The sequence below is a fragment of the Neolamprologus brichardi genome, chromosome 15 (genome assembly GCF_056152115.1).
Source record: "Neolamprologus brichardi isolate AB-2024 chromosome 15, ASM5615211v1, whole genome shotgun sequence".
NCBI lineage: Eukaryota > Metazoa > Chordata > Actinopteri > Cichliformes > Cichlidae > Neolamprologus > Neolamprologus brichardi.
Genome location: NC_142118.1, coordinates 16211457 through 16235324, shown reverse-complemented (window position 1 = coordinate 16235324; position 23868 = coordinate 16211457). Strand labels below are relative to the sequence as shown.

General features: G+C 40.1%; 1 protein-coding gene across 3 annotated transcripts; it reads right to left on the bottom strand.

Moving 5' to 3' along the window:
- Positions 1–11601: 11601 nt before the first annotated feature.
- slc10a1 (solute carrier family 10 member 1) lies at positions 11602–23620 on the bottom strand. 3 transcript variants are annotated; one of them, XM_006792668.3, is made up of 8 exons: positions 23576–23620; positions 17914–18117; positions 17739–17825; positions 17232–17344; positions 14347–14551; positions 13434–13612; positions 13114–13313; positions 11602–12216 (listed from the first exon to the last, which is right to left on the bottom strand). In XM_006792668.3, the coding sequence occupies exons 2-8, from the start codon at positions 18100–18102 to the stop codon at positions 12155–12157; spliced, it is 1035 nt and encodes a 344-aa protein (XP_006792731.1). In that variant the 5' UTR covers positions 18103–18117; positions 23576–23620; the 3' UTR covers positions 11602–12154. The 3 variants fall into 3 exon arrangements, with proteins under 3 accessions (XP_006792731.1, XP_035764406.1, XP_087708278.1); XM_035908513.2 differs by lacking the exon at positions 23576–23620 and adding an exon at positions 23090–23107; XM_087852152.1 differs by lacking the exon at positions 17914–18117 and having other exon boundaries at positions 23576–23614.
- Between the last annotated feature and the right edge of the window lie 248 nt (positions 23621–23868).

The following is a 23868-nucleotide window of genomic DNA, read 5'->3' as shown; positions in this document are numbered from 1 at the left end:
TGGTCATGCAACACAGAGCACCTGTACAAAAAAGCCCAAAGCCGACTTTACTTCCTCAGGAGGCGGAGGTCTTTTAACATCTGCAGGAAGCTCCTGAGGATGTTTTACCAGTCGGTGGTTGCTGGAGTACTGTTCTATGCTGTGGTGTGCTGGGGGAGCAGCACAGCAAAGAAGGACTCATCCAGGCTGGAAAAACTGATCAGGAAGGCTGGCTCTGTGGTCGGCGTGAAGCTGGACACTCTGGTGACAGTGGCAGAGAAAAGGACACTAAAGAAACTGCTGGACATTATGGACAATGCTGGGCATCCTCTGCACACGGCCATAAACAACCAGAAGAGTCTGTTCAGTGACAGGTTGCTTCTCCCAAAGACAAGAACCAACAGACTTAAAAACTCCTTTGTCCCTCACGCCATCAAACTGTTTAACTCCTCTCTGGAGGGGAGAGGGAGGGGAAACAGGAGGACAAAGGAGGGGGGAACAACTAAGCTGTAGTGCCTCTTCACTGTGCAATTACCTTTTGTGCAATACTTTTTGTTAATAATCAGCGGTGCAATAGACTCCATACTTGAATGTGCAATTCACTTGTATTTTTATTTTTATTTTTATTCCTATTTATTCTATTTATCCCCTTTTTATATTTTATCTATATATGTCTTTGTATTTATTTATATATGTGTGTGTGTGTGTGTGTGTGTGTGTGTGTGTGTGTGTGTGTGTGTGTATTTATATATATATGTATATATATATATATATATATATATATATATATATATATAAAATATTCTTAACTCTGTAACTTCTGTCGGTGCTGTGCTTTTTGGAAAACAAATTTCCCAGAGGAACCCACCCGAGGGATGAATAAAGTTTTATCTTATCTTATCTTATCTTATCTTCAGGCCTCTGGTGGTGCCATCTGGTGCACTGCTGACTTCAGCACCTAGAGAGGAGACCATCCTCCTCCACATAAAGAAAAAAATGAACTAGAGTAGCACTACAAGACACTTTATTTTAGTTTTCAAATACTGCCCCATCTATTCAAAAGTAATTTATTCATCTCACAGCATGTAATAATAATAATAATAACAACTTTATTTATAAAGTGCTTTCAAACAAAGTGCTGTACAACTATTTGAAACTAAAGAGATAAATAAAATAAAAGCGATACATGGCAATACAAGTAAAAAACAGTAAAAATTTACAAACTAAAAGCCATAGAGTTAAGACAGGGTAGGGTGTTCCGACCCCAAGTAATCTTCATATTATGTTTGGTATCTGGACAACTGGAGAGGTTTGTGTGCATGCTGTGCTTGGATATTATATGTGGACATCATCCAAGGAGATGTAGTTCATGCAGTGGAAAAATGGCGACATCCTCTCAGATAGAACACACTGCAGTTCAGAGGGGAATATTTTGACAAGGAGTGATAAGTTACAGATTTTCAAGTCAGAGTGATCTAGCTTTTATCTTTGATCTAGCCAAAGATAATAAAGACATAACTGGACTGTATTCTTTTTGAGTTTGTCTTTTTCAAAAAACTGTCTGTTACATGAAGGCTTTTTTGTAACTTTTGACTACAGATAGTGATAAATTAAATGTATGATTCACGGAGTAAATCAGGCCTTCAAACCCAATTTTTGTCACCATTATTTACTATAAATCACTCAAAGGAATCTACAGCTGACATACTCCTCAGACCGCAGTCTGCTGTGAGATGATAATACTGGCTTTCCGCTGAAGTCTGCCAGTATAAACATCTCTGAGCTAGGGCTGTTCATATAGCGATATATATCGGATGACGATATAAAAACGTCTATCGTTTCATTTTATGCTATCGTTTGTTTCGTGGTGTTGCAAAATAAACTGTTTACAGCAATATTTTTTCATCGTTTTGATGGTCACTGTAGTGGCTATATTAATTTCTTAAAGTTCTCTCTTTCTCTTATATTTAATACAACCACACTACAGACGGACAAGCGCCTGTTTTTATGCGTTGTCATTAGCAACAACGACGGTAAAACCATCACGCGTCCGCTTGTTTATTTTCCACATAAACCTTTCACAATAAAGCTCAAGATCCTGATGAGACTTTTCAAAATAAACTGAATCACGTGAAATAGTATGAAATAGTTTACACAGCTAGGCCTGAAAATATCTTAAAATGTTATTTTGTGACCCAGAAAAAGTAATAAGTTTTTAGCCACGCTCCTCCGCCATTGCCGCGCTTACAAGTACGCACAGGCTCCGACAACCATGGCAGACAAATGCGATCCTCCTTTTCCCCAGACTACCATTTCTGGGTCACAAAATAACATTTTAAGATATTTTCAGCCGAGAATGTAGCCATTTAATGCTCAAATATCTACTTAATTTATCAAAATATCACATATTTGCAAAAGTGCTTCCACAGAACTCGGCTTTAACAGAACTCGGCTGTTAAACTCCTAAAGTTTGCAGATGTCATTGGCCTCATTCAGGATGGTGATGAGTCTGCATACCGGCAGGAAGTTGAGCGGCTGGTACTCTGGTGCAGTCAGCACAATCTGGAGCTGAACACTCTTAAAACTATAGAGATGACAGTGGACTTCAGGAGACATCCCTCAACTCTGCTCCCCCTCACCATATCAGACAGCCCTGTGTCGACTGTGAAGATCTTCAAGTTCCTGGGTACAACCATTTCCCAGGACCTGAAGTGGGAGACCAACATCAACTCCATCCTCAAAAAGACCCAGCAGAGGATGTACTTCCTGAGACAACTGGGGAAGTATAGCCTTCCACAGGAGCTGCTGATCCAGTTCTACACTGCGGTCATTGAGTCTGTCCTGTGCTCCTCCATCACAGTCTGGTATGGTGCAGCCACTAAACAGGACAGGAGCAGACTGCAGCGGACTGTACGGGCAGCAGAAAGGATCATCGGCGGCCCTCCATCCAGGATCTGTACCTCTCAAGAACCAGGAAACGGGCAGGGAAAATCATCACAGACCCCTCACACCCTGGACACAGACTTTTTGATCTGCTGCCCTCTGGCAGACGGTACAGAAGCCTGCAGACCAGGACCACCCGACATAGGAACAGTTTCTTTACCCTCGCCATCTCCCTTCTAAACAGTTGACCTGTCACACTGCTCCCACTGCCGGACTGCAACTGCACCTTATGTACATTCTGTAGTATTCATTCCACCTCACTTCATTTCTGTATTTTATGTATATAAGTTTAGATTAGTTATTTATAGTTGGTTTACACAGCTTTGTGTATGTATGTGTATGTATGTGTAATGTGTATATATAGACACGTGTGTGTGTGTGTGTGTGTGTGTGTGTGTGTGTGTGTGTGATTTACATTGCTGTGCTTGAGAGCCACCATCTACCGGAACCAAATTCCTTGTATATGTCTGCACATATACTTGGCCAATAAACACGATTCTGATTCTGATTCTGACATTTTCGGAGAGCTCTGTTATCCACCAGCGCTATAGCTGACCGGGAGGTCAAGGCTTGATGAGTCCGCGAGCACAGCTAACTCCTGGCATATTGTTTTCAACCCCCTGCAGTCTTTTGCTACTCAGGTTAAACATGATATATATATAGTTAGTTAGTTAGTTAGTTAGTTATGGCTATGGATTGAAAATCCCCCCCACACCCCACCCCTAAAGGCTGCACCTCCCGAAGAATTTTGTCTGGGCTCTTATCTCACTTTTTTATTTCAAACAATCAACAGAAAATTTCACAGACATATTTTTATGTAAGGTTTTTAAGGCTGTGGTGTTAATTTTTAAGTAACATGAGCCCAGCCACAGCAGCAACGCTAGGCTAACACTAACTAGCTAACAAGATTATAAACCTGGTGCTAAACTAATGTAACAAGTGTCACCTGGCAGTTTGTTGCTCTCTGCCAGGTGATTGGCTGAAGAGCTGTGAAAAGGTAGTGGGTGTGTGGGGTGAAGTCAGCGCTCTTCTGTGGAAAAAACCAGAGGCAATTAATTCACTCGGGTGCGAGTGGGTATACTGTCAGTAAGAGACCTTTGCCATTTTTGTTTGAATCATTTGCTATTGTTTGTTTTGGTTAGTCCGTCCAGCTGTAAAGGCGGTTATTGATTGAGAGTAAGTTGTGTAAGGGCGGACTAACCTCCTTTTTTGTTTTTTTTGTTTAATTGTTTGTGCCACTTCCCTTTATCTCCCAGATCGCAGGCCATGCATAGCACTGATTCCCAGCTGCACTGAGACCCGAATTGTTTGCAGTGTGTGCCACGATTGCAGTTTCGCTAAGCGGGGTGTGACGGGTTGCAATGTTGTTATTTTCGCACAGTTTGTGTGGTAAGTCTCATGTGCAGCTGGGATATCAGCAGGATGTGTTGTAAGTCCTGTCTGGAAATAACTGGTAATTTGTATGTCTAACTAATGTAATAAATAAATGATCAATTTATTTCTTTGCCCCGTTTACTCATACCTTGTCCTCGGTTACATTTTGGCGTTGTTACGAAAAGGATTCAAGGGATTGGCCATTTTGTTTTGTTATTTTGTAAGGACAGCAGGGACAGGTTTGTAAGATTGGAGCGAAGGAGCAGCCAGGTCTCGATCGCCATCATGGAGGGAAGCGAGCAACAAACAATGGCCCAACGTATACAGGAGTTGGAGAATGAACTTAGAGACTTGAAAACAGCATCTGTGGATACAGAGAGGCCCTCTACATCAACAGGAGCTACAGGAAGTGAATCAGAGACTGTGAGACCCAATCCTGTGGTATATGTACAACAGGATAGAAAGTTGCCAACATTTTCAGGGAAGTTGGACAATATGGGCTCACTGACTCTAGATGAGTGGATTGAGCAAATGAGAGACTTTGTGCGCACGAGAGGCAGAACAGAAAAAGAGCAAGCTCAAATTATTTTTAACCATTTAGAGGGTACTGCACGCACTGAGATAAAGTTTTTACCAAAGGAACAGAAAGAAAATGTTGAGAAAATTTTTGATACACTGAAAGAAACGTACAGCTGCTTAGATTCCCACATTTCTTTGCAACGCAGATTTTTCAATCATAAACAATTAGAAGGTGAGTCCTTATTGACTTTTCTCATTCTTTGATGGCCTTAATGGACCAGATTATTAAAACGGATGAGGAAGCCGCAAGAAAAGCTTCAAAAGATCTGCGTGATCAATTTTGTGATGGTGTTAGAGATCTGACATTGAGGATCAGGCTGAGAGATTTGATTAATGCCAATCCACAGTGGACGATTTGTGAGGTGAGAGCCGAAGCGACCAGGTGGATGGCACAGTATGAGAATCAGCCTTTTAGGTCCAGATATAATCAGTCTATTTCAGTCTCTGCAGATATGCAAGCTTCTTGTGAAAGTGTAGATTCTAGAACATCAGAATATGCTGAGTTGGTGTCCCTTTTTAAAGCCCAACAGACACAATTAGAGTTGGTCATTAAGGCATTAAACCCACAAGAGGTGGCTGCTTCTAGCAGTCACACTTCTCAACGTAGAAGAACGGTGAATGGTAAACCCATTTGTTTTAGGTGTGAGCAAATTGGACATATTGCCCGATTTTGCCCGACATTACCCAATTCTGATGGAAATCAGCATGAAACAGCAGCTAGGGCTGATGGCCAAACTACTAGGGCGGTGGAAAACTAGTACTCACCAGTGCACAGAGCCACACACTGGTGGGAGGGTTGCAAGGCTCCAATAATGTAGAACTCAGTCATCTAGTTGGTGAATGCTTGGAAGGGGAGGTTGATTTGGGTGGGGTTATTATTTCATGTTTGCTGGACACAGGGTCCATGGTCACAACAATCACAGAAAGCTCTTTTAAAAATAACTTTTCTCATCTCAGTGATGAAAAGCTTAAAGACTGTGGTTGGTTGGGACTTAAAGCAGAAATATTCTCTCGTCTGGATAAAGAGGGGCTTAAAGTGAAACTCTCAAAGTGCCAGTTTTTCCAGAGGCAAGTGAAGTATTTGGGGCATGTGGTGTCTGCCGAAGGAGTTTCTACTGATCCAGATAAAATAGCTGCAGTGCGGGATTGGAAAACGCCCAGCAATCTAGCAGAACTGCGTTCCTTTTTAGGATTTGCCAGTTATTATAGGAGATTCATAGCTGGTTTTTCACGCATGGCTGCTCGCTTGCATAGACTGGTCTCTGCACTCCTCCCTCCAGGTAGAAAAGGAAGGACCCCCCCAAAACCGTTATTGGACTCTTGGGATTTAGAGTGTGAACAAAGTTTTCATCAGCTCAAGGCTGCCCTAGTTTCTGCACCAGTGCTTGCTTTTGCTGATTTTCAGAAGCCATTTACGTTGGAAGTAGATGCAAGCTATGGGGGTCTAGGGGCAGTGCTTTCCCAGGAGTATTAGGGTAAGTTGCGGCCAATAGCTTTTGCCAGTCGGAGCTTAAAGCCTACAGAGCGGAATATGAGGAATTATAGTTCCATGAAGCTTGAGCTTGTAGCTCTCAAGTGGGCCGTCACTGAAAAGTTTAGGGAGTATTTTTTGGGTCATCGTTGCACTGTATTTACAGATAATAACCCACTAAGCTATCTGTCCACGGCAAAGCTAGGTGCCACAGAACAGAGGTGGGCATCAGAGCTGGCCGCTTTTGATTTGACCATAAAATACTGGCCTGGGGCTCAGAATGCTAATGCAGACGCACTGTCCCGCCTACATGGAACTGTAATGGAATTGGATAGTCCGTTATCTAATGATATTGGAGTGCAGTGTGAGATGATTCCCAGTGTTCAGGCAGAGATAAGTGTTTTACCTGGTTGTTCTTTCTCTGATCTCTCTAGGTTACAGAAACAAGACCCTGTGATTGGTCCTTTCTTAAAGTATTGGGAGGTGGCCAGGTTGCCAGATTCAAAGGAAAGAGATGGTCTTGGTAAGGGTTCGAGGGAATTGGTCCGTCAATGGGGGCGGATGAAACAAAGGGAGTCTGTGTTGTATCGCTGCACTCATACTCCTGATGGAGTGAGGGAGGTTGACCAGCTGGTGTTGCCGCAGTGTTTATAGAGCCGCGTCCTTCGTTTACTCCACGATGAGCATGGACATCAAGGGGTTGAGCGTACACTGCAGTTGGTGCGCTCGCGATATTATTGGCCGCACATGTATGCAGATATTGAGAGATGGTGCAGAGATTGTGAAAGGTGTGTTCTTTCTAAGGCCGTTGTGCCAAAGATTAAAACCTTTATGGGTAGTATTTCTGCATCTCGGCCTCATGAAATTTTGGCAATTGATTTTACAGTACTTGAACCCTCAACTGATGGTAAAGACAATATTTTGGTAATGACTGACATCTTTTCTAAATATACTCAGACTGTCCCTACGAAAGATCAGCGAGCCAGTACAGTGGCAGAGGCTTTAGTGAAGCATTGGTTTCATTTATTTGGGCCTCCAAGTCGTATACATTCTGATCAGGGGCGAAATTTTGAAAGTGCTTTGGTGCAACAGCTGTGTAAGATTTATAAGATAGAGAAGAGTCGGACGACACCCTATCATCTACAAGGTAATGGTCAATGTGAACGATTTAATCGTACACTTCATGACTTGCTGCGTGCCCTGCCTCCTGAACAAAAGCGCCGGTGGCCCCGGCATCTCTCCCAAGTCACATATGCGTATAACACCACAGTACATCAGTCAACTGGTATGACTCCATATTATTTGATGTTCGGGCAAGAGCCACGGTTGCCAGTGGATTTTTGGTTGGGTGCTGGCAGTGAAGTTGATGAGGATGTCACTCTTGAAGAGTGGGTACAGGAACACCAAAAGTCCTTGGCTGCTGCATATGATGTTGTGCAGCAACGGTTAGAAAGGAGAAGGGTTCAGAGAGATTTGAATTCCTCTAAATGTGCTAGTCCTGATTTGGAGCAGGGCGATTTGGTGTATATGAGAAACCACTCTGTAAGAGGTCGCAATAAGATTCAAGATTTTTGGGATCCCACGCCCTTTCAAGTAGTGCGACCTCCTCCTGGTCATGGCGTAGTATATTCAGTCGCTCCTGCTGGGCACACTGGTCCACTTCGACAAGTACATCGAACTGAGTTGAGAAACATTCCAATCAGGGAATTGGATGGAGACCAAGATAGTGGCCTACAAATGTCAAAACAGGATGATCTAACTGGAATGCTGGCCACAAATAACAGTATGGTTGATGAAGTGGAACAAATGTTTACAGAACAGGGAGATGGAGGCGATTCTGCAGTGTTGAAGGAAGGGATGTTGAGTCCCACACATGTGGGGGTGCCCCATTTGGATTGTTCTGGGGACCTAGAACCTGGGGAGGAAGATGTTGCCAGCTTGGCGCAAGGGTCTCGTAGGTCAATGAGGAAGACTGCTGGACAGCACTGAAACCCATTTAGATTGCCACAATCCATTATAAAATGAGCAAAATTTTAAGTGTGCTCTTTTCAGCTCATCGTCGGGTCGCCGATGCCCTTTGTAGGGGAGGGTTGTAACAAGTGTCACCTGGCAGTTTGTTGCTCTCTGCCAGGTGATTGGCTGAAGAGCTGTGAAAAGGTAGTGGGTGTGTTGGGTGAAGTCAGCGCTCTTCTGTGGAAAAAACCAGAGGCAATTAATTCACTCGGGTGCGAGTGGGTATACTATCGGTAAGAGACCTTTGCCATTTTTGTTTGGATCATTTGCTATTGTATGTGCCTATTTTTAACGTGTCATTGGACTTTTTTAGTGTGGCCACGAATTTTAATAGAAGAATTGATCAAGCCCTAGATCGACTGTGCGCAGGGAAACTGATTAATATTGTAGGTATATTGAGTGTTTGTTTTAGCTTCATGATTTTGAATGGTTTCATAAAATTGATATTTTATTGGGTAATATTTTAATTGATAATGTTGTTTGTTTTTCAGCTGTGCTGTCTCTGCTGTCCTTTTTTCGTTCTTTTGATTGATTTGTAATTTTGTTTTGGTTAGTCCGTCCAGCCGTAAAGGCGGTTATTGATTGAGAGTAAGTTGTGTAAGGGCGGACTAACCTCCTTTTTTGTTTTGTTTGTGCCACTTCCCTTTATCTCCCAGATCGCAGGCCATGCATAGCACTGATTCCCAGCTGCGCTGAGACCCGAATTGTTTGCAGTGTGTGCCACGATTGCAGTGTTGCTAAGCAGGGTGTGACGGGTTGCAGTGTTGTTATTTTCGCACAGTTTGTGTGGTAAGTCTCATGTGCAGCTAGGATATCAGCAGGATGTGTTGTAAGTCCTGTCTGGAAATAACTAGGAATTTGTATGTCTAACTAATGTAATAAATAAATGATCAATTTATTTCTTTGCCCCGTTTACTCATACCTTGTCCTCGGTTACACTAAGAGAAGCCACAAAATCAGTTTGAATAAGAGTAAACATTTACTCACCAAGTCAGTGTATCAGGTAAAGATTCACAGCAATGACAACAATAACATCTTGAGCTGACACTTCTCCAGGTTTGCTCAACATATTCCATAACAAATGCTGGCACCATGAACATGCGGACTGATCCAAGAGGGAGGAGGACGGTAGTCACGTGGCATTTTCAAAACACATCTTTCATCCTTCCACACTGAGAAGCAAAACTTCCATCTTACTTAGTTTTTCTAAGTTAAGACAACTCAAATAAATTGAGTTTATCAGCGTGTTTGCATAAAAAGTACTTATTTAAATCGAGTTCTAATAACAAATTGATAAAAACTGAGTTCAGCCTATTTAATATTTTTAATTAAACACAATATTACATTTTACAGTGCATGATGCCCAGCTGGAAACACTTCAGCTACCCGAGATTCACAGAATTTACAGAAAATGTTACATTTTTGTGATTTATATCGTTATCGGACGATAGATGTTTTATATCGGGATATGAGATTTTAGTCATATCGCACAGCCCTACTCTGAGGGGGGTTAGTGAAGTGGCAGTTGCCCACTCTGCCGCCCTCACCACCTGCTGCAGTTTTCTCTTGTCCTCCACATTTTTATTTTTTTAATTTGCCAAAGATTTCTGACAAATATTTTGTACATTGCTGGTATTACAGTTAATAAAACTCATACACTTGAGGTATTATAGTGAATATTCAATGTAGAAAATGATTCACCTTGAATCACCTCCCCTCCAGCAGCCCAGAAAAAGCAGTCCTGCATCCAGTTTTGCTGTCTTGATGTCTCTCATATTCTTCTATCACCATCTCTTTTAAGTTGCAGACATGACAGTCCAACGACAGGCCACCCTGTTTTATGTGAAGCATGAAGCCAGTGATAACAAGTAATAACAAGTTGATAACTGGGGATTTTAACCTGAACCTGCTTCATGGTGCAGCTCTCAAGTCTCTCTTGAAAACGTGTTTAACATCAGTGAGACCTTTACTCAACTATTACCCAATAAGCTCCTCTAAATTAAGAAATTCGTTTCCTTGCTCACCCCATTAGTATACACGTACTCTATGATACCTGTGTTCAGAGATGGGCAGTAACGCGTTACTTGTAACGCGTTACTGTAATCCGATTACTTTTTTCAAGTAACGAGTAAAGTAAGGGATTACTATTGCAAAAATGGTAATTAGATTACCATTACTTTCCCGTAGGAACGCTGCGTTACTGCGTTACTAAAACCGTGATTTTCTTGCGAGAATGTCTCATGACAGTGACGTAAGCGAGTGTGATGTTCGTGACAACAGCTGTGTGCAGATCAACAATGGATCATATATCGAGTGCGGGAGAGAGTATGAGCGTGCAGCGTTTAAAGCGTGGAAGTACTGACCTTACTTTGAGTTTGATTCCATAAAAAGTGACAAAAACATTAGTGTCCGCTGTGCGTGGGAAGAAAACTTCTTTTTACAGCGAAAAAAACCCCCTAAACTTCCAAGCAAGCACCGAGTAGCTACGACGTAATGGGAAACTCACAGAGAAACTGCGGTATCCTTCCACTGACCGCTGCGGCACACCTGCACCAGGATAAACCTCTGCCTACTCTACTCCTGCTTTACAGGTGAAAATAGAGCAACAGGACCGCTAGTCTTTGACTTTATTTATTTTCTGCTGTGTTTTACTTGCATCTGAAAGAGTGAGTGTAAACACACAAAAAAAAAAAAAAAAAAAAAATATATATATATATATATATATATATATATATATATATATATATATATATATATATATATTATGTGCTGGAATGTGCAGAAAATAGGTTTAAATGTTAAACTAATTTCTTCCAGTCAGAGAATGGTGCATATAATTAAAATTTTATGCTTGATGCATAAAGTTAAAAGATTAAAACTAACAAAACAAGTTTTAAAAAGAGACTTTTCCATTTGATTACATTTTGTATGATGGATTATGTAGAAAAAGTAGAATTGGGCTGAAAGATCTATCGCTTTATCACCTATTCAGGTTGTAAATCATGTTTTTAAAAAGTAACTAAGTAACTAAGTAACTAAGTAATTAATTACTTTTGAAAATAAGTAATCAGTAAAGTAACGGGATTACTTTTTTGGGGAAGTAATCAGTAATTAATTACTGATTACTTTTTTCAAGTAACTTGACCAACACTGCCTGTGTCACACCACAGCATCATCCTGTCCCAGGACAGTGATGGGCTCTGTAGCTGTCCTCTTCCTTCTGAAGCTGATCACAATCTCTCTGGCCTTATTTACATTCAGTGGATGATTCATCACAAACCACTCTGCAAAATCATCAATCATCAAATTGCAATCACATTATGCAATGGAAAAACATGTGTTAGTTAACTGATGATAACTGATTATTTCTTATTGAACTTGTTGAGCTTTTTCCAAGGATCTAAAGAAAGAGATTCTTCCACTGTAAGAAGTCCAAGTTGTTTTTTGTTTTCCAGCTTACGAAGACGGCCCTCTTGGTGACAATAAAAGCTCTCAATGGACTAGTGGCAGCACATGTTTGCAATTATAATGTTGCAATCACATATGTTCATGCTTTTTATGGCCGTAGTTACGACTGACTAAAGGATGCTGTTCCTTCTTGCATTATATTGCGTGGCTGTGCTTTTATTTGGGATTTGTGTGAAGATTGCAGACATGTAAATGTAGTTTTCAAATGAGTTTGTAAAAAGATCAGATCACAATACAGTATAAATATCAAGACCAGCTATACGGCTGCGCATTTTTCTGTTTGTTTAGTCAGCTGTAGGCTGTACAATACATGGGTGGTGATTGAGGTCACACAGTCCCCTCAGTCGTCTCTTTCAGCTCCTCTTCAGTGACTGCAGGCTGGTAAGTCTCTGTGAGTCAGATAAGCAGATCCATTATAAACACAAACTGAGATCTGGCACAAAAGTTGATCAACTTGTGGTTAAATATGAAACTCTGTGGTCTGGATATTCATCTACATAAAAAATAGGCCCATTTTGACACATGGAAGCAGAAAAAAGCACCAACAGTGTTTAAGAGAGCTACTTCATGCTGGCTGACAGGACAGAAAAATTATAATTGTGCTTTACTGTAATGAGAAGTCAAAAAGTATGTTGTGGAAAAAAGTCCAGCTTTCCCTTGCTCTACACATCAAAAAGTATTTTTAACACTATTCTTCCAATTTTTAAAAAACACAAATGCACGGCTTTACTGTTTGTATTAGAGCCTTTATACCTTATATTTTTTGTGAAATTGGTTTTTTTTTTTTTGGTTTTTTTAAGGTGAAAAGTCTTGTTTCAGTGTTTCAGCATGACTAAAGTATAAACTGGTCCTTCCTTTAACTATCCAACATTTACAACAGCCTTTGTTTTAAAAACTAACAAAAGTTATTCTAAGATCTCATACTTGTAATTCAGACTCCAGTCTGTTTTATATTTAATATCTTCAGTTCAGATGAATAACAAGGAAATTATATACAGTAGAATAAACACCCCTCTATGTTCTATGTACCTTTATAAAAGGTCAATTTTGATGCCATTAAATGAGGACACAAATGAGGGTATGTCATTAGAGGTTCAAGATTGGTCTCTATAACCTACAAAATAAAAGCTTACATCAAATCTGCCTTGCTTAGATTAATGCCCACTAACAACTGTTATTAATCATCAACACTATAAAGGGTCAAGGCTGAACTTATTCTTGTTTATTCCTGTTTGTTCCCCATGTTTTTTCTTGTGTCATAAAAGGCCTTAGATAACCTGATGTACCTTTCTCCTTTTTCGTGAACCTTTGGTAGCACCTGAACAGCACGACGAGCACAAACGCCTCCGTCACCTGAAAAGACCCGTAGATCATTGGGAATAGAAACAGAGGGCCTATCACTTCCTGGGGGAAAGCTATCTTCAATATGGTCATCCACACCTGGATGTTCTGACAGCCTGTTTCCACAGAAACGGTCCTCCGCTCCCTGGTGACAGACACACATGTTCATGAGTCATGAATATAAACAGAAACGCTCATAATTCTTTCATCTTTGATGTGACTGCCTTGACTTGACTCGATGACTGAATTAAGCCAAAGAACCTACGACTGGCTGAGTCTGAAGATCGCAGAGAGGACATATCCAAAGGAGTAGCCTATCAAAGGCATGAGAGCAGCGATGGCCAAGAGCGAAGGAGACAGCACAGTCAGCATGACTCTTCCGATTCCAATGTTGGTTAAGGTGAAGCTCACCACGATAAAAATCATCATTATAATCAGGCCTACCTGCAAACAGCAGGACACGAAACAAATCAACTCCATAGCAATTTGACAGTTGACTGACAAGCATTTTAAGGCAAAATGAGGCGTATTCCCTTTTACTTCATAACAAATGTGGCAGATAAAACATTGTGAGCTGAACTTGTATTTGACCACAGTAGCAAACAGTTAAGGTAATTACTTTTTTAAATTAAAGCTGAAAGTCTGACTTGAGTCACATCTTGATTGCTTGATTTTAAACCCACCATGATTGTGTACAGATGCAAAACTACAAAAAATGACTGTTGAAAAACTTAAGGACCTGACTCTGTTGTCAACAGATCCAATAAAAAGATCAAAACCAAAAATAAGTCGATCCAGTAACAAATAGTGAAGCCTGATTTCGAAGTGATACAGAGATCCTTTACCATCCAAAAACCAGAACACAGTTCTCTAAAACATGTACTGGTTCACATTGACCTGGTTACCTATATACCACTCTGGTCCAAAAAAACTCTTTAGGACTCACTGTGCAGTCATGTGATGTGAGAAAAATGAGAAAGATTCATTTAAAACATGTGACACACAAAATCAAATACTTGATTGATGTAAGAAAGTTTTGACTGGTGATGTACTGATACATTTTAAAGGCTCAGCTTTGAAGTGACTTTAACTTTGCTATCTCTGTGCCAGTTAATCAACACTGTTTATCAGTTCTAGTGATCTGTCCAACCTTCAGACTCTTGTGAGTATGCACAGACCTTTGTGATGATCTTCGAGTACTGCGGCCTGTAGGCATTGATGATGATGCCGATGCCGCACGGCACAAGGATCATGACCAGTGATACGATAATTTCAACAAAAGGGACAGCGTTCTGCAGGTCGGAGAAACCCTGACAGTAGAGGTAGAGCAGGAGAGGCATCATACCAAGAGCCAGCAACGTTGAGCAAGAGGTCATCACGATGCTGAAAGAAAAAGATAAGCGCGTGACCGTGACAGCTTTTATCTTTTAGTAGCACCACAATGCTCAAAATTTCCTTCTCAGCATTATGTTGACAAAATGCATTCAAAATTTATCATAGTGTGAGACACTTCATACACACAACACGAACAGGTTGCACTAATTCTGACTGTTCCAGAGGTTCAATACATTCTATTTATATAGCGCCAAATCACAACAACAGTTACCTCAAGGTGCTTTATTTTGCAAGGTAAAGACCCTGCAATCAGATGACCCCCTATGAGCAAGCACTTGGTAACAGTGGGAAGTAAAAACTACCATTTCTGTAATTAATGGAGCCAATGAAGAGAAAACAATGTGGAAGAAATATACTGTCTCTTTCTAAACTGCAGAAAGAGTATATTTCTGTCTCAGATGTGTTTACATACAACATAAATAATGTGTATTCAGTATCAGTATTCTGAGGTTAAGCCAAGCAATGAGAAGAAAAAAATAATTAATTTGAACAACAAGAAGAAATAGAAGAAGAATATTTGTGCAGTCAAAGGAGCTTGCAAAGAAAAGCATCTTCTTTAAGTTGCTTGAAGATGTTTCACCTCTCATCCGAGAAGCTTCTTCAGTTCTAAGGTCAAATGGTGGGGAGTCCCAGATTTAAACCTAGTGGGAGTATCCCCCCAAAGAGGGACAAAAGGACCCCCTGATGATCCTCTAATCGCCTGAGCCAAGGTGTGAAAATGGGTGTGGGTCCCAATCAGCCAGGGTTTCGGGTAAGCTCATTGTGAAACCTGGCCCCACCTTATCATGCGAATTCCTGAGGTCAGATGGCCCAGGATGTGAGTGGGCGTTAAGGCGTCTGGGGAGGGAACTCAAAACTGGATTATAGATGGCAGACAGTTGGTGTCGTAAACCACCACCTCTGTTCAAAGATGGTCGCTCACAGTGGACATAGATGGCTTCTTTTACTCCTCTTTCAAACCATCTGTCCTCTCTGTCCAAAATGTGAACATTGGCATCCTCGAAAGAGTGTCCTTTATCCTTAAGATGCAGATGGACTGCTGAGTCTTGTCCTGTGGAGGTGGCTCTTGTCCACAGGACAAGATTCAGCAGTCCATCTGCAGTTTTTACAAATAGCAAGCAAGAGCCCAGTGGAAAGACTTCATATCATATCATACTGAGTGTTTCTTCAGTCACCTTTCTCACTCACTATGTGTTAATATACCTCTCTGCACTGAATCATACTTATTATTAATCTTTGTCTCTCTTCCAGAGCATGTCTTATGCTGTCTTCCTTCTCTCACCCCAATTGGTCCCAGCAGATGTCTCCCCCTCCCTGAGCCTGGTTCTGCTGGAGGTTTCTTCCTGTTAAAAGGGAGTTTTTCCTTCCCACTGTCACCAAAGTGCTTTCTCATAGAAGTCAAATGATTGTTGGGTTTTTCTCTGTATGTATTATTGTACAGTCTACCTTACAATATAAAGCACCTTGACATGACTGTTGTTGTGATTTGGCGCTGTATAAATAGAATAGAATTGAATTGAATATCATGTCTAAATTAAGCAGCGAGGTCTCTAGAAGCCAAGAGCAGTCCTTATGTTAATTGTTAAGATTGCAAAGTGGATGTTCCTCTTATTTCTACATACTATCAAAAACACAGTCCAGTTTTCCCACTTTTCCTCTTGTGAGCAGCTCACCGTTTGGGAGCCTCATGCATTACTTCCAAAACCCTGCCTAACTGGAAATTCCACATATCCTGCAGAAACCTCTGCTTGTGTTATTTTTGCTGGTTTGGGAGCCCATGACATGCTTTCCAACTAATTGTTACAAGGTTGCCTGATACACTGTGTTATGTAACTCTAGTACATGCCATTACGCTCTTGTTAACATTCCTTTGTAGATCAGAGTTTTGTCAGTGGTCATTTTCTTGTTCCCAAACGAAACAAAACAAAAATTCTAATTTATAAAGCATTAGTGGGGTTGTGTGAGATAACGATGTTCTTCCAGGCACTTGGTTGGATAACAAGCATTCATTGCCCTCATTGCCCACAGTCTGTCCTCACTGATCATGTTTATGAGCAACAGGCCAAACAAGGTCCTCGCGTATCAGATAAAGGAGGACTGTTTCGAAGCCTAAAGTAACTTTGCTTCATAAGGGAAAGATAAGAGACTAGGTGAAAGGCTAGCCGAGTTAAAGTATAACGCCTAGGTGTCGCTCTGTTATGATAAAATGTGTCACAATGATGATGATCTGTAAGACATTAATTTCTAATAACGTGTATCACTGCTTTTCAGACTGCAAGGTGTATTATCATTATCAGCGGTACGATAACAAGACGGATGAGGTTGCTTAACTTAAAAAAAACACAGTTTATTGCATATCTTTTCCCAGAACTGAATTTAAATAAACACACGGGTTTGTGTCTTTAACTTGTGTGTTATTTAAAGTTGTTTCAAAGGAAATTAAACCATCTGGATTCGGAGGTGTCAGAAGAAGATACCTAAAAAATGTGAGATTTTAATAGCAAACCATTTAGGAATGCACTTCCTCCCGCAGTAAGGGGGTTTTGAATTTTACAAATAAAATAAAGACCAATAATCTCTAAGGATTTATGTCTTTGTGCGTTTGATCGTTTAAGAAAAAACCCAATGCATTAACAGTTTTGTAGCTAAATATTTTCTGTTTGTATACCTGAGGTTCATGTCGCCCTGTAGAGCCAGAGCCAGGATGTTGGAGAGAGCTCCTCCGGGACAGCAGCCACAGATCAGAATCACCACGGCTGCTATTTCAGCCAACTTAAACAGCTGTAACACAATAATCATAGTAACCTCATATGCAAGAGCAACAAAAGCGAGATCTGATAATGACACAAATGTGCACTAAGAATACCTTTAGCATTTTCTTTAATTGCTTTTTTTAATTACTGATGATTCCTCTGCAGTTAATGTCATAGTTCATGAATAAATTCTAAATCAGTGAACAGATTAAATGACCATTTTATATATTCAGAATAATATAAAACAGAAAATACTTTTTTTTTTTTTTACTGTTTTAGCGCTACTAACATTAGAAATGACAATTAAAAATGAAGTAAAGAAAAAGCAGGAACACAAATATTTTCCAGTACAAACATATTATGCCTACTGCCTTTCTTACTGTAGTGTTTATAACCTTATTTCACTTTGTATCAGTACCAACCTTAGCTAAGCAAAAAGCTGTGAGAGGCATTATGCCATACTGGGCCACGACTGCGATAGCCACCCCCTTAGGTTTCCTCATATGATGCTGGAAACAGAAGAAGAAAAGTTCACATTAGCATAAGATTGTCCCCTTACATTTAGCTCACATATGAAACTGAACTTGCTGTAGTCACCTTGATCTTGGACACCTCCATGGTGCATCCCAGTGAAACCAGGGTCACAAATAAGACAATTATCATAATTATGTTGATGGTTTTGTCCATTACTGGTGACATGGTAGGCGTGTAAGTGGAGGTGCTATTTGCAGTTGTCTTGTTGAGCCATGGATCTGGATCAGAGATAATATCCACTGTGTGGTCCATGGTGCCAAATCAGAGCTGTGAGTGAAAAATCAAATGATAGGGCAGGCTGACTTTTGCAGGCTCATTCAAAGAATTTTGTATCCTGAGGACAGAAGAGGTGCATCAAATTTCAGTCAGTGTGACTGTTCTTATATTTATGGTGCATTTGGTTGGAATTGTAGCTGTTTTAACCTTGAGTCTTGCTCTATGTGAATATGGTATTGTGTGCGATGCTGACTTTGGCTTTTTGCAGTTGGTACTATGTTTGCTGCTCATTAGGCTCATTAGTGATGCACTGTGAAGCAAAATAAAGTCAGGTCAATCAATGAGCAATTTTAACCTCCAAATGTATGGAGGTTAAGGTTTAACAGGTTGAACGTGTCAGATTGCTAATGATATGAATATTGGCATATTTATTACCAAGATTAACAACTGCCTTGTTTGCAGGACCTGCATTTTTATTTTCAATATTTTTCCATGAAAGGTTTGTTCTGTTTAGCACTCATTCTGTTCATTTTCAGTGACAGAAGAGTGAAATGAAGCATTAAACACATCTGTGTGGTCTCAGTCATCCAGGTCATTATAATCTTGAGAGCTTAAAATAAGCGGTAACTGGCCTTCTTTAAGTTTGTGAGGATGTTTCACCTCTCATCCAAGAGGCTTCTTCAGTTCTAAAATCCAAAGGAGGATAGGCCCAGGTATTAATCCGCTAATGTAGGTTTTCCTATTTAGAGGCAGTCGTTGACCTACTAGTGATCATGTGGATCATCACATGAGCCAAGGTGTGAAACAAGGCATGGCTCATTAACAGAGATGGGCAGTAACGCGTTACTTGTAACGCGTTACTGTAATCCGATTACTTTTTTCAAGTAACGAGTAAAGTAAGGGATTACTATTGCAAAAACGGTAATTAGATTACCGTTACTTTCCCGTAGGAACGCTGCGTTACTGCGTTACTAAAACCGTGATTTTCTTGCGAGAATGTCTCATGACAGTGACGTAAGCGAGTGCGAGGTGTGTGACAACAGCTGTGTGCAGATCAACAATGGATCATATATCGAGTGCGGGAGAGAGTATGAGCGTGCAGCGTTTAAACCGTGGACGTACTGACCTTATTTTGAGTTTGATTCCGTAAAAAGTGACAAAAACATTAGTGTCCGTTGTGCGTGGGAAGAAAACTTCTTTTTACAGCGAAAAAAAACCCCTAAACTTCCAAGCAAGCACCGAGTGCGCTACGACGTAATGGGAAACTCACAGAGAAACTGCCGTATCCAGAGATGGGCAGTAACGCGTTACTTGTAACGCGTTACTGTAATCCGATTACTTTTTTCAAGTAACGAGTAAAGTAAGGGATTACTATTGCAAAAACGGTAATTAGATTACCGTTACTTTCCCGTAGGAACGCTGCGTTACTGCGTTACTAAAACCGTGATTTTCTTGCGAGAATGTCTCATGACAGTGACGTAAGCGAGTGCGAGGTGTGTGACAACAGCTGTGTGCAGATCAACAATGGATCATATATCGAGTGCGGGAGAGAGTATGAGCGTGCAGCGTTTAAACCGTGGACGTACTGACCTTATTTTGAGTTTGATTCCGTAAAAAGTGACAAAAACATTAGTGTCCGTTGTGCGTGGGAAGAAAACTTCTTTTTACAGCGAAAAAAAACCCCTAAACTTCCAAGCAAGCACCGAGTGCGCTACGACGTAATGGGAAACTCACAGAGAAACTGCCGTATCCTTCCACTGACCGCTGCGGCACACCTGCACCAGGATAACCCTCCGCCTACCCTACTCCTGCTTTACAGGTGAAAATAGAGCAAAAGGACCGCTAGTCTTGACTTTATTTATTTTCTGCTGTGTTTTACTTGCATCTGAAAGAGTGAGTGTAAACACACACATGTATATATGTATATATATATATATATATATATATATATATATATATGTATGTATATATGTATATATATATATATATATATATATATGTATATGTATATGTATATATATATATATATATATATATATATATATATGTGTGTGTGTGTGTGTGTGTGTGTGTGTGTGTGTGTGTATGTATGTATGTGCTGGAATGTGCAGAAAATAGGTTTAAATGTTAAACTAATTTCTTCCAGTCACAGAATGGTGCATATAATTAAAATTTTGCTTCATGCATAAAGTTAAAAGATTAAAAATAACAAAACAAGTTTTAAAAAGAGACTTTTCCATTTGATTACATTTTGTATGATGGATTATGTAGAAAAAGTAGAATTGGGCTGAAAGATCTATCGCTTTATCGCCTATTCAGGTTGTAAATCATGTTTTTAAAAAGTAACTAAGTAACTAAGTAACTAAGTAATTAATTACTTTTGAAAATAAGTAATCAGTAAAGTAACGGGATTACTTTTTTGGGGAAGTAATCAGTAATTAATTACTGATTACTTTTTTCAAGTAACTTGACCAACACTGCTCATTAAAATGCTAGAGGGTTAAGGGTGAAACCACTATGAGACTTTGCCCCACCCTATCATGTGACTTCTTGAGATCACTAGAGGCTAGGTGTGAGTGGAAAAGGTTCTCAAGATTGTATCGTAGATGGCTGATAGCTGTTGTCATAAGCAGTGTTGGGGAGTAACGGAATACATGTACCGCTGTTACGTATTTAAAATGCAAAATACGAGTAACTGTATTCCGTTATAGTTACCGTTTAAAAAGGTGGTATTTAGAATACAGTTACTTTGTTGAAATAAATGGATTACACGGCGGTACTTCCCTGTTTCATGTTGTCGCGGGTCAGGACTGTTTGGGTTTTATTTGACAGCTACGTTCTGTAGTTCCAGGCGGCAGCGTTGCGGTTGCCATGGTTACAGGGTGACGCTCTCTCTCTGCGTGTTACCTGGGTGAGAGAGGCCTTTTTGTTGTTGTTGTGCTAAGCTAATAGGCAGAATGCTACAGGTACAGCTCTAAAGAATGTAGCATCATAGGCAGTGTAGTCCGTGCTGCAGGGAGAATGGACTGTCATACCCGTTATGTGTCTGTGAGCGAGGGAGGGAGAAAAAGGAAAAGTACGAGCTGTCATCGAGCAGAAACGGGAGCTGGAAGCATGTAAATATAATAATAACCACTGCAGCCAAGAAGAGTGCCTGACGAACCCATTTGTAAGTAAGCTATTAAGACTCGACAGTACACCGTGTTCGTGTTTTCCTCCAAAAACAATAAGTTCCGTTGGAGCAGCCTTTCAACGCCTCTCTCTGTCTCTCGCTAGCAAAGTTGACCCAGACAACAAAGTAAAGCTAGTTTTCGGCCACGAGCCAGACACAGAACCCACCGTATTAGCCAGAGGTCCCTTTACTACTGTTCAGAGCCGCAGACCTTCAGTAACAGTAATAAATCACAGCAATAGTACATTCATGTACAGTGTTGGGAAGGTTACTTTTAAAATGTATTCCATTACAGAATACAGAATACATGCCGCAAAATGTATTCTGTAACGTATTCCGTTACGTTACTCAATGAGAGTAAGATATTCTGAATACTTTGGATTACTTAATATATTATCATGCTGTTTACAACTACATGAATGTACTATTGCTGTGATTTATTACTGTTACTGAAGGTCCGCGGCTCCGAACCGTAGTAAAGGGGCCTCTGGCTAATACGGTGGTTTCCGTGTCTGGCTCGTGGCCGAAAACTAGCTTTACTTTGTTGTCTGGGTCAACCTTGCTAGCGAGAGACAGAGAGAGGCGTTGAAAGGCTGCTCCAACGGAACTTATTGTTTTTGGAGGAAAACACGAACACGGTGTACTGTCGAGTCTTAATAGCTTACTTACAACTGGGTTCGTCAGCCACTCTTTTTAAACGGTAACTATAACAGAATACAGTTACTCGTATTTTGTATTTTAAATACGTAACGGCGGTACATGTATTCCGTTACTCCCCAACACTGTTCATGTAGTTGTAAACAGCATGATAATATATTAAGTAATCCAAAGTATTCAGAATACGTTACTCTCATTGAGTAACGTAACAGAATATGTTACAGAATACATTTTGCGGCATGTATTCTGTATTCTGTAATGGAATACATTTTAAAAGTAACCTTCCCAACACTGGTCATAAGACAATGTTTCTGTTCAGCAATGGTCAGTCACAGTGGTTGTAAACAGCCTCCATTACTCCTCTTAGAAACCATTGATGCTTTCAGCCCTGAATATGAACATTGCCATCTTTAAAGGAGTATCCTTTGTCCATCAAACACTCTGTTGTATGTGAGCGTACACAGAGATTGAAGCAAAAACAAACCTTAATAATTACGATGGAATCCAAGTTCTCTAATTGGATAATTTTAGGTTTTATTGAGCTAGTTAATGCAGAGAAATCCTCGATAGGTTGAAGCTGCTTTATGGTGCACTCCTCTTGAAAAAGGTGTTTAATATCAGTTAGTTTTGTTCACTTAAATAAAATATATGAAAAAAATTATAAAACTAGATCAGAGAGTCAAATAAAGGGGTCTCTTCCTCACTGAATTGCTCTTAACGGTTTCTACTTTGTTTACTTTCCCAGAAAGCTCGATGTTGTGCGGACCTGCGATAAGATCCCTGTTTCGAGATAGTAGTTGTACAGGTTATAGTACACATTATATGGGCCTGAGACCATTTAATGTAATCATTACATGTGCTGTAGATGTTCAGACTTTGAAACTCGAATTCCCTTACAGTGTTTGAGGTAATGCTGCTGCAGCCTACACACCTTATACCATGCTGTTTTTATAGCACACATAGTGCTGCATACACAGTGAAATAAAATGACTTATTTTGTGTTTACAGGAAGATGAAGGAGTTTAAAGTCATTTAAAAATACAGTGTTTGACATTTAACCGAAAACACTTGGATAAAACGTGTTTAACATGACATAGTTAGCTAAACAAAGCATATTCCTCGCTGAAAGTCACTTAAATCTAGTTAATCTGTGTATTAATGCACAACAACATGCAGCATTTGCTTGTTTCAAACCTCAAACTCCAGCATGCCTCCATCTCCATGTGACAACCACATCCTCCCTGCTGGCATGCTCACATGCTGTGTGCACACAAATTGCTTTCACAAGATTGCACATGTCTGTTTTCTGCTCATATAAACAAGAACATGTATGAAAAAAAAACCCTACAGCACAGCAAAGCTCCATAAAGGTGTCAAGCATTACTTTTTGACTGTGCTGAAGGTGAGAATTGCACACCTAAATCTAGAGGTCAGTCTGCAGAAAGTAGGAAAAAAGAAGAAATGAGGAAAATTCTCAAGATGATTTCCAAGAAATTAACAACTGCAGTTTTAAATTGTACACACACACACACACATGTATATATATATATATATACATATATATATATATATATATATGTATATATATATATATATATATGTATATACATATATATATATATTTATACATATATATATATATATACACATATATATCGCTGTATTCAGTGCTTTCTTTACCTTCTGGGACAGATTCTTCCTTTCCTCGTCTCTCGTCTCTTTGTCATAAAATCAACTCTTTTGTGTTGACGCTCCTGTTATCTGTAACAAATGACACATGGAGGCTTCTGTTTGCGCTGAGGTGCCATCTAGTGCACAGCTGACTACAGCACTTTAAGAGAAGACAATCTCCTCTGGGAGCTTCTGTAATGAAAAACGATAAGAAACAAACAAACAAAAAAGACTGAACTATTAACAAATAACTTTCTCTAACGTTAGAAAATCTAAAGGTGTCCATGTATTGTTTTTGTGGA

Bases quoted from the DNA above. Each gene is read 5' to 3' on its own strand.
- slc10a1 (XM_006792668.3), bottom strand. From the start codon at position 18,102: ATGGACCACACAGTGGATATTATCTCTGATCCAGATCCATGGCTCAAC. The intron at 17,345-17,738 runs GTTGGTACTGAT...ATTGTGTTACAG, and splicing joins CAGCTTTTTGCTTAGCTAAG to CTGTTTAAGTTGGCTGAAAT. The intron at 14,552-17,231 runs GTATACAAACAG...TTTTTCTTTCAG, and splicing joins CAGGGCGACATGAACCTCAG to CATCGTGATGACCTCTTGCT.